Source organism: Oncorhynchus keta, chromosome 32 (genome assembly GCF_023373465.1).
Source record: "Oncorhynchus keta strain PuntledgeMale-10-30-2019 chromosome 32, Oket_V2, whole genome shotgun sequence".
In the NCBI taxonomy this organism is placed as follows: Eukaryota; Metazoa; Chordata; class Actinopteri; order Salmoniformes; family Salmonidae; genus Oncorhynchus; species Oncorhynchus keta.
In genome coordinates, this window is record NC_068452.1 from 24,428,809 (window position 1) to 24,447,391 (window position 18,583).

At 41.0% G+C, this 18,583-nt stretch overlaps 2 protein-coding genes across 3 annotated transcripts; one reads left to right on the top strand and one right to left on the bottom strand.

Annotated features, from left to right (window-relative positions):
- Positions 1–398: 398 nt before the first annotated feature.
- On the bottom strand, positions 399–8,251 carry LOC118365362 (UBA-like domain-containing protein 1). The gene is made up of 3 exons (XM_035747521.2): positions 7,990–8,251; positions 7,571–7,630; positions 399–1,941 (listed from the first exon to the last, which is right to left on the bottom strand). Exons 1-3 carry the CDS (start codon positions 8,095–8,097, stop codon positions 1,645–1,647), a joined length of 465 nt encoding a protein of 154 aa, XP_035603414.2. The 5' UTR covers positions 8,098–8,251; the 3' UTR covers positions 399–1,644.
- Positions 8,252–8,396: 145 nt separating this feature from the next.
- On the top strand, positions 8,397–18,209 carry LOC118365361 (probable E3 ubiquitin-protein ligase MGRN1). Of its 2 annotated transcripts, XM_035747520.2 has the most exons (16): positions 8,397–8,706; positions 8,995–9,113; positions 9,361–9,449; positions 9,907–10,053; positions 10,708–10,825; positions 10,926–10,992; positions 11,179–11,222; positions 11,365–11,412; positions 11,634–11,702; positions 11,949–12,108; positions 12,363–12,472; positions 12,660–12,874; positions 13,636–13,793; positions 13,991–14,101; positions 14,737–14,782; positions 15,028–18,209. In XM_035747520.2, exons 1-15 carry the CDS (start codon positions 8,619–8,621, stop codon positions 14,775–14,777), a joined length of 1,584 nt encoding a protein of 527 aa, XP_035603413.1. In that variant the 5' UTR covers positions 8,397–8,618; the 3' UTR covers positions 14,778–14,782; positions 15,028–18,209. The 2 variants fall into 2 exon arrangements, with proteins under 2 accessions (XP_035603413.1, XP_035603412.1); XM_035747519.2 differs by lacking the exon at positions 14,737–14,782.
- Positions 18,210–18,583: the final 374 nt, after the last annotated feature.

Consider the following 18,583-nt stretch of genomic DNA (forward strand, 5'->3'; position numbering starts at 1 on the left):
AAACACATCTGTACCACATAGACAAGGAAGTGGCCATAACATAGCACTGTTTGGTCTCTGCTTGTCCTTGTAGTGTGGGATAAACAGTCTCTGACTCAAGATCTCCTCCTCAGTCTGCTCTGAGGTCTTTCATCAATCCAAGGATGGAGAGAGAAGGCCAGACATTCATCTGTTTAGACCATTTCACATTTCCCCTGTTTTTTTAAACAGTGTATCTCTCCCTGATGTGATGTGTGTGTGTGACTGAAGATTGCGTCATACCAACTCACTGGACTCAACATCCGCTGAGAAATAAACTGCCATCTGGGAAATACTAAAAGAGCACAGGATGTTGTGGGTTATAGTTCCATTAGAGCCCCATGTCCATTTGATACATAGAGTCAGACTCCAAGATCTAATGCAGTGTAATAGATACAATATTTATTCAGAAACACAAAATAATGAATTGTCTGGTAATCCACACAATTGTTGTGGTAGCTGTCTCTTGGAAAACATTGCGGAACAGGCGTGTGTTCAGATTAACCGATGTGCAAAGCAAAACTAGTGTGATTATCAGATTAACAGATCGTAGAATAGAAAACGTTTGGATGAGTCCTTCCCTGAATGTATCAGTTCCTTTCAATTGCAATATTCATTCCATTTTACAAAATAAAAAGATGATCAGGTGCATAGACAAAACATTTTTGAGCCGAGAGTTCCTGAGACAGCATCACCAAATATGCAGTTTTCTTATTATTTTTTATTTATATGTTTTAAATCTATATTTTTTCAAATATATTTTCCCTATTTATTATTTTCCCCTAATATGTTGATTTCCATCTTAAGCAACAACAACACTGTATCAAAAACTGTCTGCTACTTCGAGATGGTGCACAGCTGGAATATCAAGCAAGAAGTCTCGCTCTGACAGAAACCTTTATCTCACTTTTCCTCTGAACACTAGTGGCTGAAAACAAAATGATACAAAAAACACTGAACCATGATTGTAGTATAACATCCTTTAGCATTCAATGCAGACAGAAACACTGTATACAAAGAGGAGCAGTTTGTAAAGTTGCTTATTAAACATATATAAGTCGGATTGGCTAGCTGGTGTTCCTTGATTGTGTGAGTGAGACAGTCAAAGTCATTGCCCAATATTTGAAAAAGCAGATCCAAGTTGGTTTCTAAGCACATTAGAATACTAGAACACATGATATTCACACACTTACACTGGTTTAAAAAAATCAAGAAGAATGATGTTATTTATGCAGTGCACCCCCAGTATCAAAGGCATCCAGTCCATTGACACCACTCCAGAAAAGACAAAGGAAAGATGATGACACTGTCATACACATCGGTGTGTACAACAAGAAGATCCTTCTTCGGCACTAGTTATACAAGTCCACCTTAGTCTCTGGTTTCAGATCAATGGAAAAAAATTAAACATATGCCTAACTAAAATTGTCTGCAAATTTGTACAATGTGGCGTCATGTGAATGTTCATCAGCTGTATGCTCATAATTCCTCCTTCCTGTCCTCAGTGCATGTCCACAACATTGCTTGGTTTTCTGCTCTCCCTTGCAGACAATTCATTTCTCATTTTGTCAAAGAGGACTGCCCGATATTGGTTCCTCTTGTTATCGCGAGGCCCCTGCAGTGCTCTCATCTCTCTGCCTCCATGGTGACGCTGGCCTGTTCACTGGAGGCCTGCTGTGTGACGGCTTGGGGCCACCCAGGGGGAGGCACCTGAGAGGGCATCTGCCCAGAAGTCCACAGGCCCTGCTGGGTCTGACCTGGGGCAGAAGGGCCCATGGCCCAGTTGACCTGAGGAGGAGAGGTCGCCATGGAGGCTATGGGACTGCTGGCGTTGAAGCTCTCTGAGGCCTTGAGGCGGGAGAACATGGCCAGGGCGTCTGGGAAGTTGGGAGGTGTTGCTGGTGTGTTGGCTGGAGTGTGCATCTGTGGAGAAAGGAGAGAACCATTAATAACAGAACATCGATCTGTACTTATTTCTGATTACATATTTCACTACTGACTTTTGTAATTACTGGCGCATTGTCTCCAGTTCTAATTGACAAGCTTGGTTTGATTTACCATCTTGACACTTATGTCCTCCCTCAACTGGTCCTTAGAAGTGCCTACATCATAATAGTTGTGGAAGCGAAAAGGGAAAAATATTTTCCCTTCGAAGCCCAACTTCCTCAGACTGACCCCTTGTCTTTCCACTGAATTCTACATCCTGCCCTGAGTCTGCCCTCTCAGCTGACACTACAGAGAGCAGGCCTCAGGAGACTGCTCTGTGACTGCCAAACACAGGACCAGTCAGCCAAAACAAACACCATTCCATGAGTAAGAACCTAAGAGGGTCCAAAGGAATCGTACCTTCCAGGACATAAAAGGTCAAAGCAACCAGTGTTAGGATTCACCCCAACCATCTGAAGGCTACCAGACTGTCTGTTTTCTCATTGTGTGGACAGGATATCCACCACATAATAGATTATGCAATATCTCAAAACAGTCATGTGGTTTGTAGTGGAACTAGGGGAAACAGATACCCTCCCCCCCAAGGCACATGCTTGCCTTCAGAACAGGTTTTGACTACGGTAAACATATTTCTTTAGGAGGATTGTCAGACAATTGAACTACATTTTGTTAATGAGAGCTGAAATATGTATAAGAAGAAAAAGATGTCCACAGGCTAATAAAGAAATTCTTATTACTTGATAAGAACATTAGTGGAGTATCCCACACACATGGATTTCTAAGGTTTCTATGGTGCAGTACGAGTGAATGAGTTAATGAATGAATGAACAATCATTGGATTTCCCACAGGCATTAGCGTCGAGCTGCTTCAATAGGAACAAGACATGCCTTTATTCAACATAATCATTTATGATGCGTAGTGAACCATAAAGCTAGTATGTGCATTGCTCAGTTCAGGACAAGCATGTCTTTGTACAAAAAAACAGGTCAGCAGCAGCCATACTAGCATAAGGCTGGCTGCTTCAGAAAAGTAATTTTGCATTTTGCAGATCACTGGTCGCCTACATTTGCTTCAGTCAATAGCATTGCAATAAATTACAGCAATAAATTGAAAGTGATCATAACAGACTTCCTGTCACCTGACACACATGGCGGCAATAAAACAATGACCTAAGAGTAATGGTTGCGTGTCGGTGGCCGAGAAGTCTGGCAGAAAATCAAACTTGGTATAAACGGAGTCGTTTAATAAGTGCTCATAAAACTCCAAAAAACAAAATATACAAAAATATTGGGTACAAAATCACATGACTTTCACATAACATACAATAAAACAATCTCTGACAAGTACATGAGGGGAAACAGAGGGTTAAATACACAACATGTAATTGATAGTATTGGAACCAGGTGTGAAGGAAGACCAAATAAAACCAATGGAAAATGAAAAATGGATCAGTGAAGGCTAGAAGGTCGGTGACGTCACCCGCCGAACACCGCCCGAACAAGGAGAGGGACCGAATTTGCCGGAAGTCGTGACACTAAGATTTGATTTAGAATTATATTTTTTTATATTATATCTGCTTACAAAACGGTTAAAACTGTACAGCTGAAAAACACATATAATACAAAAGCCTTCCGTTATCTGACCTCAATAACAAGACAGCCTTGTATATGTGTGGGAGTTTCCACTGCTTTACATTGAAAGAGGTCAGCAGTGTATAGGGAGAAGGGTGTTGAAGGGGTTGGCTATGTGGACACACAGGGTGTGGGCCTCAGTGTGTGGCAGCTGCTCAGTCAGATCAGCTGGCTCTGTACACATAAACACACAGGAGACCGACCGTGTATTTTCTCATCTGGAGCTGCAAAGTTGCTATAGAAACAGTCCTGTTTGATAGGGATGGATCCTGTAATAGCAGCTGCAGCCAGGGAAACAGTACAAGAGAGCTTGTTTTAGAGAGTGTGGTCTTTCTCATCCCTTTTCCCATTGTTTATTGTCAGTTTGCCATATTTGTGGCTCAGAATAAACAATGGCAAACTGTACCCTGTACTAAAGCCCTGCATCCTACCAACCAGCATTGTCCATTTGAAACAAATGTGCTATTGTACACCAGGCAGTCTACTTTACCATTGTTCAAAGGGCTTGTAAACAGACACATTTTCTTTTCAAAAGTATATCCCGCATCAGAGCACATCTAAATGTAGACACTCAACGTCTAATAGCCATCCCAAATATGAATAACAAGGGCAGTAGTACAGTTTACAAAAGCTGTTTCTTTTGGACGATGTTATGAAGACTCTTTAACTGACTCGATTCATGACTGCCACAGACCTCCTGGCATCCTAGACATTGACTGGGACATTGTGATAAGCCACACGTCTACAATATTGCCACCAGCCTATGCCTTATGAGCCTTAAAAACCCCTATGTGCATTTCAATCATGAGGGACGTAATCATCTGTGGATGTAACATCCCATAAGCACGTTGAGTTTCAACACTGACCTCCATCGTGTGATCTACAAGATAAAATTGTTGAGGGCATCATGGGTAATCTGTCTTTAGCGAGGCTGCACCTTTTTCAGAGCTGTTTCACTAACTCACAGTCACCCTACACAATGTCTGTTTCCATGTACGTGGTCAACTGTCCAACGAGATGAACGAAAGGAAATTCAAACATCACGTGTCACGTGATACACAGCTTACATTACTGTGTCCTGTATCAACAAATCAATCTCACCAACCTCCAACACAAACAGGTCAATGAGCAACCATAGAGTGAGTCAATAATTAACCCAACACAGTCCCTTGTTGTTATTATACAGCCAGGGATAGATTAATATACGGGTGCTGGTTTGTCATGTCAACTTGTTCTAGTGACAAGTGTCTTTTTAAACCAAGGTCACGGTGCTCTTCATAACAACACAACCACTACTGACAACAGAAACAATAGCCTACAGCACTTTCAAAAACACTTCCTTTAATAGCCGTGGGTGTAACAGAGTTCATTTCGTAACCTCACTCCCCAGCTTGAGATGTCTCCACATCATGTTGCATGTGCATCGGGCCTCTCCTACGCCTGACCTTTCTGCGCTGGTCTGTTGAAGGACACAGTGGGCACATACTGCACCGTAGTTAACCTGTCAACCAATTGTCAATGAAAGGGGCTCAACTTAACCTTATGCCACGCCTGACAGCCAACCCCTAATGTAAACAGACCACGCCAGCTGTATTGCCAATGTCACTGCTTCTTATCTAATCTAACGTCTGCCCACATCCTGTTTATTTTCATCCAGTTTGAAAATGAAAAAATGAAAATAGGAGCAGGATGAGATCCTTGGGAAATGGCAGACCCAGTGGTAGGTTATGAGAGGTAAGGTTCTAGACCTAAATAAACTGATATCTTATTGCTCATGAAGCCAGATGTTGTTTCGAAGGAGGAAATCTATTGGCCAAATGGAAAATCTATATGACAAATGGCCAAGAATAAACTGTGCTAATGTCCTGTTATACATGTGTCAAGATTTTAACACTGTCATTAAAAGACAATGTATGTACAGTTGAAGTCGGAAGTTTACATACACTTAGGTTGGAGTCATTAAAACTTGTTTTTCAACCACTCCACAAATTTCTTAACAAACTATAGTTTTGGCAAGTCGGTTAGGACATCTACTTTGTGCATGACACAAGTAATTGTTCCAACAATTGTGTACAGACAGATTATTTCACTTATAATTCACTGAATCACAATTCCAGTAGGTCAGAAGTTTACATACACTAAGTTGACTGTGCCTTTAAACAGTTTGGAAAATTCCAGAAAATTATGTCATGGCTTTAGAAGATTCTGATAGGCTAATTGACAACATTTGAGTCAATTGGAGGTGTACCTGTGGATGTATTTCAAGGCCTACCTTCAAACTCAATGCCTCTTTGCTTGACATCGTGGGAAAATCAAAAGAAATTTGCCAAGACCTCCACCAAATTGTAGACCTCCACAAGTCTGGTTCATCCTTGGGAGCAATTTCCAAACACCTGAAGGTATAAACACCATGGGACCATGCAGCCGTCATACCACTCAGGATGGAGACACGTTCTGTCTCCTAGAGATGAACGTACTTTGGTGTGAAAAGTGCAAATCAATCCCAGAACAACAGCAAAGGACCTTGTGAAGATGCTGGAGGAAACAGGTACAAAAGTATCTATATCCACAGTAAAACAAGTCCAATATCGACATAACCTGAAAGACCGCTCAGCAAGGAAGAAGCCACTGCTCCAAAACGCCATCGAAAAGCCAGACTACGGTTTACAACTGCACATGGGGACTAAGATCGTACTTTTTGGAGAAATGTCCTCTGGTCTGATGAAATAAAAATAGAACTGTTTGGCCATAATGACCATTGTTATGTTTGGAGGAAAAAGGGTGAGGCTTGCAAGCCGAAGAACACCATCCCAACCGTGAAGCATGGGGGTGGCAGCATCGTGTTGTCGGGGTGCTTTGCTGCAGGAGGGACTTGTGCACTTCACAAAATAGATGGCATTGAAGCAACATCTCAGGACATCAGTCAGGAAGTTAAAGTTTGGTCGCAAATGGGTCTTCCAAATGACCCCAAACATACTTCCAAAGTTGTGGCAAAATGGCTTAAGGACAACAAAGTCAAGGTATTGGAGTGGCCATCACAAAGCCCTGACCTCAATCCCATAGAAAATTTGTGGGCAGAACTGAAAAAGCGTGTGCGAGCAAGGAAGCCTACAAACCTGACTCAGTTACACCAACTCTGTCGGGAGGAATGGGCCAAAATTCACCCAACTTATTGTGGGAAGGTTGTGAAAGGCTACCAGAAACGTTTGACCCAAGTTAAACAATTTAAAGGCAAAGCTACCAAATACTAATTGAGTATGTAAACTTCTGTCCCGCTGGGAATGTGCTGAAAAAAATAAAAACTGAAATAAATTATTCTCTCTACTATTATTCTGACATTTCAAATTCTTAAAATAAAGTGGTGATCCTAACTGGCCTAAAACATGGAATTTTTACTCGGATTACATGTCAGGAATTGTGAAAAACTGAATTTAAATGTATTTGGCTAAGGTGTATGTAAACTTCAACTGTATGTTTTGTATAGTATGTATCATAAGTGCTGTAGCCCTGAAATCATTTTATTTATTTATTTTGACCTTTTTTAAATTCATTTTTTACTAAAACAATGTTCACTTTTTCTGGAACCACCCTCCCCCACAAGACACATTTCCAAGGCTTCGATTAAAGAAAAAGAATAGTAGCAGTACAGATCATCCATGACTCACGTGACTTCATTTGACGACTATAGGTATTAGAAACATAGCAGCCTATCATGTCACCGTTCATGTGAAATAACACAGTAAGTAATATGCTACAGTACATGACAAGGCACTATGAACAACGTGGCCAACGTGTGTTTATTTTTGTCAGGCTTGTGTGTGGGTACAACATGGCGGACACGGACGACAAGGGCATGAATATAAATATAATCATAGATGTTGCAATAATCATCATCATGATGTAATAATAATAATAATAATAATACATAAATTATTCATTATTAACAATAATACTGTAGGTTTTCTATACTTACCATTTGATGATGGTGACTGTATGGAATATTGGTTTCTTGAAAAAAGACACTTAATGCAGTCTATTGAAAAATAAAATATATGTGTCAATAAGCAACAGTCCAGTGTGCATTACACATATGATAGATAGCCTATTGCAGACAGATACAACCTAAATTGATATTATATTATCTGCTGTGAAAATGTTACATTGTGCCATAAGGCTGCTGAATACCATAGTTAGCTACATTTTCATTGCATAATAGCATTAGCCTACTGGGATGTTGTAAAGATAACCAGATTATTTTACAAATGATTGGCATTACTGTATTAATTAGATGTATTTAATTAATGACTCTAAGAAACAGACACAGATTGATCTCTGTAACTGATCTATCTTCCATGCACCAAACCCATTGTCAACAAGAAAAGGTTCCCATACCTCGAACTGCCAATGTGCCGCTTGTAGAAGCTGTTTCGCTTGGTCTGCGGCACATCCAGCAGTCAGGACAAACTGATTTATCATAACTTGGTGCTTTAGATCATCCATATTTGCATAAGCGGGCTATTCTAAACCTTTCCCCTTGGGTTGGTGCTCAGTCCTTGAGGTTATTCTCCCTTGCATTAGCCTTTCCTCTCATCGACCATGAAGACAGCACAGTCCGCAGTAAAAACCCAAATATTTACTGTATGAACTATGTTCAGTGTCCTGAGCGCCCCTTTGATCGGCAGCACGAGAGCGCAAATCAGAGCCATGGGGAGGGTCGATCAGTAAGTAGGTCGGTGACAGAAAGAACTACAAGTCCCTAACACCATGTAGTTTGACGTATCACACATCAGAAGGCTTTTGGCTAGAAACTTGTGTTTATTTTCTTTAGCGGAAACCCAGTTGTCCTTGGTTCTATCGTTATTCTTGACAGGTACACAGTTGGATATATAAGTGCCTGTGTAATACCGAAGAAAGTCTAAAACTTGTTACAAAACGGTCCCTTGGACGATAAATACACTAGCGTAGGGGCTAGTAACGTTAGTAGTTAGCCAAGTCTAGCTAGCTAGCAACAACAAGGAAAGATGGGGTCGATTCTTAGCCGGAGAATCGCTGGCGTTGAGGATATTGATATCCAGGCGAATTCTGCGTACAGATTTCCACCGAAATCGGGTAAATATAGCTATTAATTTGGATTGTAACGCTAAAACTCGAACTATAGCTAACGCTGCTAACGTCAGTTAAACTGACATCATCAGTTCCCAACATTATAGGCCTAACGTTACATGTGAACGCTGTAAATGGGTAATTGGATGATATTCAGTCGTGGTGAGATGTTTATTTGTTGAGGCAGAGATGAGTTGTACATCAGTGTCCTGATCTTGTCCTGATTAAAGATAGGCCTTCCATCCTGATTTTTATCCTGATTCTAATCTAGTCACATACTTCTATTTTTTTAAGGGAATTACTTTGCCAGCCATTTTTTCATGGGAGGGGAGAAATTTGACACGCCACATCCAGAGGGTTACCTATTTGGAGAGAACATGGATCTGAACTTCCTTGGAAATAGGCCTGTACAAGTAAGGACCTACAAGTTCGCTATACAGTGGTAAAGAGTGTTAGCTATGTTGTTAAGTTTTGCACCTTGCAAGCTGCAGACAGAGAAGTAACATGTACAGCCTCTTAGGCATATTAGTTGAAGTGGAAGTTCAGGAGTAGTTCTTGATTCACATCCCCCATGTTATTGGTTAGGCTAAATCATTTGAAGTTTATCTGCATTGGGCTGTTCTTTTCTTAGACTAGTTGTCATGTCTCACCTTTGCTTAGTTTCCGTACGTGACCCCGGCACCCCATGAGCCTGTGAAGACCCTGAGGAGTCTGGTCAATATCAGAAAGGACTCCCTGCGCTTGGTCAGGTGAGGAAAAACCCCACCATATTCTACAGCGAGTTGGTAGAGCATGGCGCTTGTAACGCCAGGGTAGGGGGTTCGATCCCCGGGACCACCCATACGTAGAATGTATGCACACATGACTGTAAGTCGCTTTGGATAAAAGCGTCTGCTAAATGGCATTTATTATTATTATTATAGTCTTCAGACTAACCTTACCTCATTTATTTTTCTTAGTGGTTTTCATTGTCAAGTGATTCAAGGTCAAGAATCCTGGCTGATTGAGCTTAGCTTAACATCTCTTCACTGTACTTGTTTAGGCCTATGTTTCATTTGATATCGACATGCTTTCATAAGTGTGGTCCATGAGGGATTTGTTGTTGTTGACTTAATCATAGCTTCAGTATCAAAGTTATGTCATTTTGAAATTGGCCACTTGAAAAAGCTAGCTTAACATTGTTTTGTTTGTCTGCTTGACTACTAGGTACAAAGATGACACTGATGCTCCAGTAGAGGAAGGAGGGAAGCCAAAGGTTCTGTATGGTGTGGAGTTCACATTTGACGCTGATGCTCGTGTGGCTATCACCCTGTATTGCCAAGCTTTTGAGGAATTCACCAATGGGATGGCAATGTATGTAAGAGTCTGATTCAGAAACCTTTTCATTTACATAATAGACTATGTTTAGCATCAATATGCTATTTCTAAGTCATTCACTAATTAGAAATACATATTTTCTTCCACTGTCTCTTGCTCTCTTGCTAACTAAATCAAATTCATCATTTTACATTTCTCATTTGAAATTAAATCTATGCCTTTTATCTGTTTCTGCAGTGAACTTGTTTTATTCACTTTAAAGACACGTTGTATAATAACATCTTATGATAGTGGCCAATATACAGCATAGAATGTCAGTCTCCAAAAAGCAGACTGGGAGAGATACAATGGGTCCTTAGCAACCGCCTGTCTCCATGGATACGCATGTCATCTGAAGAGGGAATTAATATAATAGTTTATGCTGAGGTCATTATGTGAGTGGATGGATGTGTTTTTCTGCCTTTTTTTGCATGTTTTTTTTATTGAGCTTTTCCATTGACAAATTTAAGAGGGAAAATTCGGAAATGGATTTTAGTTAGGCATAATGCTGTTTTTCATTATTTGTGGTTGATGAAAGAGCTCTCAACAAGAGATCTGATAAAGAACATCTTATATTTCCGCTATACTAAATTAACGTTGATAGTTTTTGTATTGATAATATATTGACATCACTGTTTCTGTGTTGTGTAGGTACAACCCAAAGGGCCCAGCCCTGGTTTCTGAGACTGTACACTATAAGAGGGGTGTGAGCCAACATTTCTCCCTACCTTCTTTCAAAATCGATTTCACCGACTGGAAGGAGGAGGATGTGAGTATATCTGGGCAGCAGCACTCAATCCTGTGGAGTGATGTCACCACCTCACAGTTGATAAACTCATCTGTTGTCACCATTTATTTTATCTTTACAGCTGAACTTTGACCTGGACCGGGGTGTTTTCCCCATGGTGATCCAAGCTGTGGTGGATGAAGGGGATGGTAGGTGGTCCAAACGGTTGACGCTGATGTTAATGTACTGCGCTCCATATATCACCTCAAGATTGACTTAACAAACTTAGTTGGCAACTGTCTCTCCGCTGTACCACAATAGCAGGTGCTAGATTAGACACACTGTATGCACAGAGTACAGTAAACCCTTGTGAATTAGTGTTTGTCCTTTTCCAGATTGCTTGGGACATGCACATGTGCTGCTGGCAGCTTTTGAGAGAGTAAGTAACTCATTGTGTCAATTGAGTGGAAGAGGACAGTGTTTGAATTTGACTCAAATTTGCATCCCGCGTCTGATGTCATGAAGTTCTGTTTTCACACATTATGAAATATGTGAAGTAAACACCATTTCTTCCTTTCAAGCATGTGGATGGCAGTTTCTCCGTCAAGCCTCTGAAGCAGAAGCAAATTGTAAGTTCATTCAAGTTAATCCATGTCTTCTCTATTACATTAGTCGATTATTCAAAATGCAAATGCCTGAATAACAAAAACATGTTAATTTACAACACATACATTTGTTAGCATGTGTGCTCATGTCCTCTTTATCCCCTATGGGACATAAGGCTACAATGTGTTCCTCCCATCGTTCTCTGTCCTTGGCCACGTGTTACCATGTGTGCACTCTGTTATAGGTGGATCGTGTGAGCTACCTGCTGCAGGAGATCTATGGAATTGAAAACAAAAACAACCAAGAGACCAAGGTTGTTGTTCTAGAACTCACCAGGAACAACTTTTGTAGATGCATACAGTAGATTTATTTAACATGAATTTACAAAGGCTGTTGGAAAGCAACACATTTTTACATTATAGAGGTGTAACCACACCTGAATCTATCAGAAATGTGGCTCATTTTCCTGTAGGTTTTCAGACCGTTGGTTTGCGTAGTCTATTTTTTTCCTACATGATCATCACTCTTAACAACACTCTTGTTTTTTGGTTCTCTGCAGCCATCGGAGGATGAGAACAGTGACAACAGCAATGAGTGTGTTGTTTGTCTGTCAGACCTCCGAGACACCATCATTCTGCCCTGCAGACACCTGTGTCTCTGCAACTCCTGTGCTGACACCCTGCGTTACCAGGCCAACAACTGTCCTATCTGCAGACTGCGTAAGGCGCGACGCTAGTTTGTTTCCAATAGGCTTCCAACTGGGATTTCATGCCGTAGCTAATAGGAAATAGACCTGCCAGGCTGCCATGTTTCAGAGCTCAGCGAGAGAGACACCTAATGGACGTGGAGATGAATGCCCTGTGTGGACTGAGCTGATTTAAGGAAAATGCTGTAAAGTTGACATTTTAGTGAAGATGCAGTCCCATTTGACAGTGTGTAGTGTAATCGGTGTTTGGTCTGTCTCTCCCCCCAGCCTTCCGAGCCTTGCTGCAGATCAGAGCTGTGAGGAAGAAGCCTGGGCCACTGTCACCTGTGTCTTTCAGCCCTGTACTGGCTCAGACCATGGACCATGATGAGCACTCGGTACGGCGCACACGACACAGGCATTTGTTGTTAATACATAACATCAGTTGTGATAAGGATTGTTTCATTTTATACTAGTATTTAAAGAAACTCGACTCCATCACGATGCAGTTACAAAGCCTTTAATAAATGACTGTGGATGACTAGTGAAGATATGAGCAGTCTTTCTGCGTGTGCCTCTCTCCAGAGCTCAGACTCGGTTCCCCCAGGCTTTGAGCCCATCTCTCTGCTGGAGGCCCTGAATGGCCTGCACTCTGTGTCCCCCTCCATCCCCCCCGCCCCCCTCTACGATGATATTAACTTCTCTGGGAGCCTGGTAGGGGAGGGCCGGCCGCTGGGCTCCCCAGAACACTCCGGGGACGGGGGCCTGCAGAAGGGCAAGGTCAGCAAGTCACCTGACAGGTAATCCTGAGACACAAGGGTAGTAAGTAACAAGCTCAGTTCACTTTATCCTCCATCTGAGATGGACCATCTCCCTGAAGTGTGCACTCGTACACTACACTCCCCCTCATGGATTTAAAAATAATGGACAGGTGTAAGAGAAGATGGTGGAACCTCCCTCCAGCTAATATTTAAACCAATCCAATGCTTTGAAATCTTTTGAAGTAGGATGAATCGGTGCACACTTTAGGAAGAAGGGGGAGGAACTGAAGTGGGCTAAAGTCTCACAGTGCTGCTCTCTACCGTCCAGCTGCCTGCTACTGTAATTCTTCACACCATTACCATTTGATTTGATCGGTCTCTGACTTGGAGCATATGCAATTTTGAATGATTTAGTTTTAGTATGGAGTTAATAGCCCTGGCAGATTAACTGCCCTGGATGGATTTGCTTGTTGACATTGGGTTTGACTCTGGATTGATTGCTCATCATTTTGTGTAACAGCTCGGCCCAGAGTCTGAATAAATAGTCTCCTAATGTTGTGGTGAGCTGCTGCTAGAGGTCATCTTCTGTATCCAGCACCATGCTACAAACTGATTATATGGCATGTCCTTGGCAATCCATCCAGTTGACATTGCTGAGCCTTGCCAACCTGCAGAAAATAAACTTACTAGGACAACAGTACAGAGTGCAGTCTGTATATTATAAAGCTTCACGTCGGTTGTAAATGTTTTTTTTTGTTTGTTATCCATGTCACCTCATTGTAAGTGTTTCACCCCCGCAGCACCCTGAGGTCGCCCTCATCACCCATCCAGGAGGAGGATGAGGAGAAGCTGTCTGAGATGTCGGACGCCCAGCCTCACACACTGCTCTCCAGCAGCCCTGCTCCCACCGAGGCCACTGCAGCCGAGGATGTACCGGAGTCCATCTCCCCAGATGATGGTGAGTTCTGTCATGCTCTGAATGCACGTAGTTAGCGGTCCAGTCTACATCAGGTTCGAGTAGGTGACCTCTCCAAATAATGACATCACACATGACTTGGAAATACCTACCAGGGTACATTGCAAACCAGTGTAAGGACATTTAGGTCTTGTTGCATGTTGTGACCTTGTCTCTCCCTCCTGTCGTGGGTGGTACAGAGGACAGGCTGCACTCTGGAGGAGAGCGAGAGATCCTTCACGACTACAGCAGTGAACACAGCAGCCTGACCAAAACAGAGAGTGACCCGCCAGGGGACCTGTCTCTGCCAGGTGAGCTAATAATAACACAAGGCCCAGGCCTGTGCGTATCTGTGCACAATTGTGTATGTTTGTCTGGATATTAAAGATATTCTCTGGTTCTTTTGTATACTTTTTAGCTAGTAGTTCTGAAAGTAGCGCCCACGAGCCAAAAGTGGCCCCAGAAAATTGCGTACTCTGTCACATATGTGCATCATGTCTCTCTCTGTCTACTGTGTGCGTGTTGCTCGCCGTCACTCCCTTGGCAGGCTGAAGATCATTGGCTGAAACTTTAATTGCTAGGGGGCTGGCCCATGTGGGGGTAAATGTAGGGAAAATGGCGCTGCACAGCTTCCAGAAAACAGTCAAACTAGGGATTTCTTGGCTAGTTCTGCTCATAGATTATGTATGAACTACACATTAACACACAAAAAATAGGAACCTTAAAAAATACTTACTAGTTGCCAAAGTACCAGAGCATGTCTTTAAGGCTCAAACCAATTGTTAACATACATTTTTGATTGCACGTATAATACCTTTTGGCTCTTTTTCTCTTTATTCTCCCAGGCTTTCAGTCCCCCAGCTTTGCATCTAACCTGTGTGCTGTTTGTTCTTCTCTGTTTCCTTACTCCCTGCCCTGTCCCTTTACCTGGCCTTGCTATGGCCAGCTCTAGGTCCTGATACCTGCTCTATTGGTGTGGAGGAATAAATGTGGTATGTAGGACTTCTCTGTCCTGTCTTTACCTATCTGCTTTTCTGTCTCGTTGCTTCAGAGAAAACGATCCCTCGCAATCTGTCCGATTCAGGACAGTTGGTTAATAATCTGCTGCAGGTTGTAACTCTGTTTATCATGCAAATAGACAGCAAGTTTGTATTGATAAGTATGCAATTGTTTAGATTTATTTCACTGGAGTAAGAGCTCCTCTTGTTTAATTGGATCATGCTCCTTGTATTCACAGGGTCATCAGAGAGCCTGAAGAGTCAGAGTACCAACTGCTCTAGCCAACCCCTCCTGTGTCCCCCCAGCAGCCTTCACATGGAGGATGAGCAATTTGACCCCTAACCTCTGGGCCCAACGGTTCTCCCTCTCTGGCTGAGTCCCAATTCACTTTCTCTAATGGCTTTCACAAACTCCCTCCAGTCAATAATTACACCAATCCAATGCTTTTAAATCCATGACGGGGAGTGTGAAAGTGCACATTTAGCCTAAAGGGTGAATAATTGGGACTTAGCCATGGTCTCCTCCCAAGCCCATCCCTCCCCCATGATCCAGTCCCCTTGGGCCTTGTAGAAGACCTCTCTCCTACTTTGGTCACCGATTCATGCCATAACTGGCATTGATTCAAAATGTGTTTTGTGGTGGTCATTGCAAGGATTTACTAAAACCATACTATACCTTAATAGAAAAACAACAAGTCCTTAATTAGATTGCTTTGCATACATACATTTAGGAGTGTGTAATTGTTTATCCATTCTGGATGGGGTTGTGATGCAGTGGCGGACGTTGCATGATTCCAGTGGTTGAGTATGACTACCATCATATGGTAGTACTAGAAGCACACTCACTTTCAGTTTACTCTATTCAAATTATTGCTTGACACTAATTGTTTTAGAGAGCATTAATACCATTCATGTTGTATTCATCTAAACTAATAACTTTTTTTAACTGTTATTTCTTGGTGCTTGTACGATATGAAACGTTTTTGAAAGCAAACTTTGAAACATTTCAGTGGACATTTGACATGATCTAAACATGACATAATTGAATGGTGTCATTTTTTTTTTAAAGGTTTTGAGGATTCATTCATTTTACTTTGAAATGGTGAATTCCCCTGTCATAGCAAGTCAAATTGCGGCATTTCATTTCAAGTTGTCTTCAACGGTAAATATCTGCATTTGTTTGTTTTTATACTGAATTATGTGATATCTTATGTATTGTACCTGTACTAGAAAATTGTGTAGATTAATTTGCAAAATTGTATATTTGTGTATTATAGAAGAACATCTGGGGATTCAAATAAGGAGATTAGTAGTTACAGCTACATGCACAGTATCTCACATTTAGCTGATCGATTTTTAGTGAACAGAGTCCAGCTTTACACCCGAACAGCTGAACACAAAGATAGATAGAGCCTGCAACAAGCCAATACGCGATGCTGACTGTATAGCACAAAGTGTGTTATTTGTAGACGTGGCATATTTCTGTAGCTATATTGTGGCTTGTCATCCTGGCATAGTCGTTGCCTTGCTCAAGTTCCATGACTTGCAGTGTCTGACTTCCCTGTAGATGTAGCACCATACATATAGATCTATGTGCCTTCAACTAAACAGATATGGCTGCTGCCTGTTGCATTTTCGGTGTTCTTGTGATGAAACGGTTTCAGGATATACAGCTGTATGAGCACGTAGTCTAGGAGGTTTTTATTCCCATTGGCTGATATACAGAGCTGTAAAAGTATGACATTTCTTTGCATTCTCAATGGTTCGTTAAATATTTTTAAAGAAACCTAATTGTTATTAAAACCAACTGTTCAGCAATTACAATTATGTTAAGTCCATATATTGATACATTTAATCTAAAAATGAACTACATTATGAGTAGACTTGGTTGTTATATGGTCTGTATTGTATGTGTTCTAATTTTTTTCCCAGGGGGAATAAACTAAATGCTTCTCAACCATTTTACTTATGCAACATCTTGAGACATTGCATCTTTAACATTAGGTTATCTTTTGCTTGTGAGTTTTGTTGTAGAGGGCTGTAAAACTATCCAATCTGTTTTGGATTAACACTGTTCATGTCATGTGTCTTTGATTAACGATGTGTCATGTTAACTTTGATGATGCACTTGTGCCTTGTTCCTGTTTTTCACTATTATTGACCTGGTATCCAGGACAACACCACATTTAGTGATTCATAACTCTATCAATATCTGTCTGTCCCTGTGTACAGATGTAGGATCTTCATTTGATCAATATTCTGTTACTGAGAATTTTCCTTCACAGCAGGAAATGCATTTGTAATGCATTCAAGGTTTAAAAAGACTTCTAAAGTTTGTCATTTCTACTTTAAAATATCAGACTAGATTTGCACTAACGAAAAATGTATCAACCCCTACAAAAATGTCCCATTCACTATAATCCACATAATTAAAATTTCCTGTTACTGCAGGATTATTTTCCTGCTGTAGCAAACTGGCTCAAATTAAGATCCTACATGTGTAGCCTATAGCCGCATGTGAATAACAATTAAATAAATGTAATGTTGAACACTTCTGGTTTTAACTGCATGTCTCATGCTTGACCTGTGATGACCATTTAGGGTGAATTCGGAAAAAGTGGGACACTTTGCATTTCCATCTTCTGTAACCTCTTTCGACATCTATTCAACATATTAGCCCAACACATGACACATTTCTGAAATCCTACATATGTTTCGTAATCACACAAAAAAAAACAACTGTTGATTTTATATTCACAGGAGGCATGACCATATTTTCAGTTCGCATTTGGTCAACTTTGACACCATTATTATAGTCCTAATTGTACTTCAATGACGATTCAATTTTGTGTGATTAGGAAACATTTGAGGATTTCAGAAATGTATCATGTTGGGCCGATATGTTGTATAGGTGTCTGAAGAAGTTACAGAAGGCGAAAACGCAAAAAGTGTCCTGCTTTCTGAATTCCAGAAATAACAGTACTAATAACAGGATATAGTACTACAAGAACCAGAGCCTAACCTAAATACAGGTGGTCCTTAATGTAAACTGGTTCTCTCTCCTCCATTAGAAAAGCCCACTCCATTCTGCTACTTTCACTAGCTATGGTTGGTAAAGCCGGACAACAAACATGACAATTTCAAAATTGAAAGATAATATTGGCAACTATGTATTTTGATGCACCAGTACATAGTATTCACATTTACGTCAACATTCTGCACAGTGCATTATGTAGGACCGTTTTATAACCTTAACAACAAAACAGAGAAGCTATGTCACTGATTTTACCGTGAGCTTCCTGTTTGCTTTCTCTGCCCCTCCATGATGTCACCAATTAAGTGATGTAATTTTGCTTTTAGTAACAATAGTTTAAATGTTCTTTTGTCAGACCAAGAAATAAAGGAATCAGGATTAATCTGTCCCAGTAATATCTTGTCCCACTCTTTCCCAAATTCATCCCATGCATAGTCCTACAAGTTGAAATGAAATGTGTATATATTATATATACAGTACCAGTCAAAAGTTTGGACACACCTACTCATTCAAGGGTTTTTATTTATTTGATTATTTTCTACATAGCAGAATAATAGTGAGAGATCAAAACTATGAAATTACACATATGGAATAATGTAGTAACCAAAAAAGTTTTAAACAATTCTAAATAGATTTTAGATTCTTCAAAGTAGCCACCCTTTGCCTTGATGACAGCTTTGCACACTTGTGGCATTCTCTCAACCAGCTTCACCAGGAATGCTTTTCCAACAATCTTGAAGGAGTTCCCACATATGCTGAGC